Source organism: Priapulus caudatus, unplaced genomic scaffold, assembly GCF_000485595.1.
Source record: "Priapulus caudatus unplaced genomic scaffold, Priapulus_caudatus-5.0.1 Scaffold1890, whole genome shotgun sequence".
Classification (NCBI taxonomy): domain Eukaryota; kingdom Metazoa; phylum Priapulida; class Priapulimorpha; order Priapulimorphida; family Priapulidae; genus Priapulus; species Priapulus caudatus.
The window spans coordinates 2,877-7,687 of record NW_014578951.1 but is presented as its reverse complement, the minus strand read 5'-3'; the positions used below and the strand labels follow the sequence as shown (position 1 = coordinate 7,687).

Here is a 4,811-nt window from a genome sequence, read left to right as displayed (position 1 = left end):
ATACAGTGCTAAAAACGGTGGCGACATTTTATACAGGTTAAATGGCAATGCGTGCTTGGATATATGGTTAAAATTACAGGGTACTTGGTAGGGTTGTCTCCAGCACGTTCTCGGCATCCACGAATGGAAGATTGGAGACGGCGGCCCTGGCAAGTGCATGCACGCCGACATCGAGGGCAACTTGCCAAGTGAAGGTCTCCAGTGGATGGAAGCAACCTCACCCAGTTATGAAGCTTTAAAGCGCGTAGTGCTGGACCGGTACATGATGCGCACCCTCCCGTACTATGTGCGCTTCAGGTATGCAAACAAATTTTTGTTCTGCATGTTATCTGGGCCCTATTAGTCAAAACACAATTCAGATACTTGGCATCGAGGAACAGGTCAGAGAGTTCAACTATATCTGTGGAACATGCCATATCATTTATTACTTTAGAGACACACTGGCGCTCTGGAAAATTTTAACAGTCACGTGTTGATGTATGCACCCAAACGACTAGCATTTACGTAAGTAAACTAGTGTAACAGCATTTAACGTTTTTGTAGAGCAGAAATTTTTACACGTCACACACAAGGCATATTGAATACTTATGCTCAATTGTACATGATATTACATTATATATTGTATTATACATGATGCATTCTATATGATCAATATTTACATTACAACTTTTCCTTCTTCACGCAAGGCATATTGTATACTTATGCTCAATTATAGCTCTGTCATTTAACTAGTATTAGGGTAACAATATTACAAATTTTAATTTTTTACAGCTATCCAGTTTACCAGGCTAGGTGCTATCTAGCTGGTATTGACTATACGAGCCACGCGGACCGGGAACTGAGGAAGAACCAGACTACCGGTGCACCTATGTAAGCTATGCAATCATGTTTAAGCAGCTTTGGCAAGTACACGTCCAAAAATATGCATACAAAAAATATAAATGCTTATAAATATGCTAAAAACACGCAGTAAATAACACGCAGTATGCTATAAACGCGCAGTAAATAAAGTGCTATATGTCTGGTGCATATGCAAAATATAGGCAATTATATTACACAGGCGTAAATTACACAGGCGTAATACACATAAGTAAATATCTATGGCTGCATTTGCTCTAAAAGTTTATCCTAAGCGTTTTTCCCCGAGCAACACTGGGTACCCGGCTAGTTTCTACAAAAATACTCGCATCTGAGGGGGTCTAATTTCAAAATTTTTGACCCCTCAGACCCCCCCTTCGCGTGCTCGCAATTATGTCTTACAGTTAGACCCCCCCCCTGGTCCAAATCCTGTACACGCCCCTGCATTGGCGCCTGAAACAAAGATTGCAGAGCTGAGAGGTGGGGAAACGTAGGCCGGTGTGGAGAGGGAGACGGAGAAACCATTAAAATATTCAGTCATCTACTATTTTGCGCAGTTCGCTGTTTTTGGCCCCCTCTTAACACGTTCCCCGCGGATCCACGAGTCAGCTCGTGGGAACAATCAAAACGCATCCCCGTGGATCCACGAGTCAGCTGGTGGATAGATTATTGGTTTTTGTTACTCTGATTTCCAACAGATGGCAGGCACTACCTACCTATAAATTAAACAGGGACAGTCTATATTACCCCAGTCTTATATGAACTAAAGAATACAATGCTCTACCGTTGATTCGTACGTGAAATTATGAGTTTTGAGACTCAAGGTAAATTCGTAATTTAACTAGAAGGTAAACTAGAAGGCGTAGATCGAAACAAGGTTTGTTTACTGTTTTCCTAACGGTATATAATATAGTAACTGTGTAGTCAGGGTTCGACACTAACCCACGTCCGACCGACCTAGTCGGGTAAATGCTTGGTCCGGTCGCATACAACCAGAGTGCTAGTAGCCCGACTGGTCGTGTTAGAATTGGTCATATATATATTGCACTGAAAGGTCACCTCTGGCTAGACTGGTTCGCGGCCGCACTGTTTGTCGCAGAGCGTGTACATTGTCTAGCAGAGCGTGAGGTCGGATACCAGTCTACCTTTCGGCAAAAACAATAACGACTATAAACGTGGCTTGCTGCCAGCCGCAGTAGACGATCGATAAACCGTGCGCTCGTGCATGCCCGTGGTAGAATCAAAGCTGTGGTAGAATATGAATGCTGCACGTGAACTCGGCCCACGCGCGATTTAAAGCGCGGGAAACAGCATCTATGAATTCATACGATGACACACTCTTATCTAAATAAAGTTTTTCATAACAATGGTCTGGGTCTGGGCTAGTGAAAGTTAGGTCAGGGCTAGTGGTTTTCCTCAGTTACTAGCCCGATGGTCTAGTGAAAGTTAGGTCAGGGCTAGTGGTTTTCCTCAGTTACTAGCCCGATGGTCTAGTAAAATAAAAAGTTAATGTTGAACCCTGGTAGTATATAAAATTTCAATGTATTTTTACATGTAGAAAAACAAAACAAGGTTCATACCCCACACATGTGTAAGAGTTGTCACATTTCTTACTGGAAAAATTAGTATACTGTCGAGTGATATCATAACAAACTTGTGAAAATCCACCGGTGCATTGGCATTTGAAACGAAAATGCACTAAATGTCCGTTTTTTCCCTGTTTTCATAGTGTAACCTGTGGGCAATATTGGGAATAGGACATAACTGTAATAACCTAATCTAATAATCTATGGACCTGATAAAGCAGAATATTAATGTGATATATTGTGAGGTTTCGTCCACGCTCGTCCATGTTCGTCCATCCATATACGTCATCGTCTTTTTTGATTGGTTGGTGACGTCAACGTCACAGCTAGAAACGAACAGCTGATTGTGTTTACACTTTAACATTGTCAATAATAAGATAAATACAGCGTAAATCAGGGGGTTCCGAGAGAGAAGTTGGAGAAAGAGTTCGAGAGAAGGTTCGATAGGGAGTTCTAAAGAGAGTTTGATTGGGAGTTTGGCTTATGGAGTTGTAAAGATAGATAACACTAATAGTAAGTAAACTAGCCGCATGAATTAGACGATAGAGTGAACTGTTGTAAATAGTGAGTCCCTGTATGTTGTTTATTATTTATATGTTAAATTAAAGATATATCTCTTACGTTACCAATAACTAAATGTTTCTACTCTCTATCGTTGACTCGATCTGTATTGACACCACGGCACAATCATATAGCTATCGATCTAATTTGTAGGCGAGTTTACCGCGCAGCTCGGTGACACGCAGACACAATTAACTATAACGAATACAGTAGAAATACACGGTCACGGGCAGTTGCAAGAGCAAGAGCAAGAGAACCGCTACAATATCAATACATTATTATGAAGGGGAACGATTTTCATACTATTTGAACGTGTAAGGGTGGTGCAGAGTGAATGTGTCAGTTTGGTTAGCTTTCCTGTAACACAGTCAAAGGAAATACAGTGTTAAATCAAAAATGAAAAACGCGGTAAAACCCGAAAATCCCAGCGCATCCGAAAATCCGAATCATCCGAAAGCCTAGGTAGGCCTAGGCACAGGCACTTGAGAACGTCTCAATAAAAAAAATTAATGGTAAATAAACAGAAATGTACCAAAGTCTTAATGTTTCTCTACTTTATTCGCCTAGATAATCACCTGTAAATGCCGGTCAAATGCTCATTTGCAACACACAAGTACACCGCACGCCGCGCCTGTGCTGCGTGCAAACAACATGAATAAGAGAGCAGGTGGGAAAGCGGATCGCGAAATCGCTCGACGCTCGCTTCATTTCCCACGATCACAGAAGAACACATCCAACAGCTCCCATCTTGGTATCTATGTGTAAATAATGTTCACTTGTTCGAATTATAACTCTGACTTTGTTCTTACCTACCTCCCGCCAGAGATATCTCTGAAATCCTGCAGGAAATGTTCTCTCCGTGAAAATGAAGAGAGGACGAGATGTCTGTTTATACACGAGTAATGGAGGCGCATTGCATGCCGGGATGAGCTGCTGCCGCTTCCGAGCTCCATTTCGAGCGCCGCCAAGCCAGGCACAATGCGCGCGGAATGACGTCACGCACACACGACTACAGCGATCGATCGAAAGTAGTGGCGTTAGGGATTTTTGGAGTGATAACGTCCTCTTTACATTTTCACGGAGAGAAATTTCCTGCAGGATTTCACGAGATATCTCTGGCGGAGTAGGTAAGAACAAAGACATGCAGAGTTATAATTCGAACAAGTGAACATTTATGTACACATAGATCCAAGATGGGAGCTGTTGGATGTGTTTTCATTCTGTGATCGTGTGAAATGAAGCGAGCGTCGAAGCGAATTTCGAATGCTCTAGCGGCAGCGGCGTCTCCAAGTCCGAAATCAGTAGGTCCAGGGGAGAGATAGTGATCCGCTAGATGGCGCATTATTAGTATAAATATATTAAGTTGTGGATATAGAAATCAGTTAACCCCAACTCTAAACCCTATCTCCCTATCTCTAATTCTAAAAAAATAAATAATAATAATTCAGCACCTTTCGGACTTGGGAGACGTGCTGCCCCTAGTCGCAGCTGCGAATTTCGCGATCACGCTTTCCTACCTCGCTCTCTTATTCATGTTGTTTTTGTGCACGCAGGCACAGGGCGGGCGTCAGCACGTAGTATTTGTGGTTGCGCAGANCACAATCATATAGCTATCGATCTAATTTGTAGGCGAGTTTAACGCGCGGTGGTGACACGTACCCATAGACACAATTAACTATATAACGAATACGGTAGAAATACACGGTCACGGGCAGTCGCAAGAGCAAGAGAACCGCTACAATATCAATACATATTATGAAGGGGAACGATTGTCATACTATTCAGTGCTCGAAATAAGCGTTGTCC

At 42.5% G+C, this 4,811-nt stretch overlaps 1 protein-coding gene and 1 long non-coding RNA gene across 2 annotated transcripts in view; one reads left to right on the top strand and one right to left on the bottom strand.

The window, feature by feature from the left end:
• Positions 1-4,811, bottom strand: part of LOC106817840 — a 29,379-nt gene that overhangs the window by 22,456 nt on the left and 2,112 nt on the right. The gene's annotated exons all lie outside the window — the stretch shown is intronic.
• Positions 68-953, top strand: LOC106817839. Its single transcript, XM_014822544.1, has 3 exons — positions 68-297; positions 436-504; positions 772-953. The coding sequence occupies exons 1-3, from the start codon at positions 158-160 to the stop codon at positions 872-874; spliced, it is 312 nt and encodes a 103-aa protein (XP_014678030.1). The 5' UTR covers positions 68-157; the 3' UTR covers positions 875-953.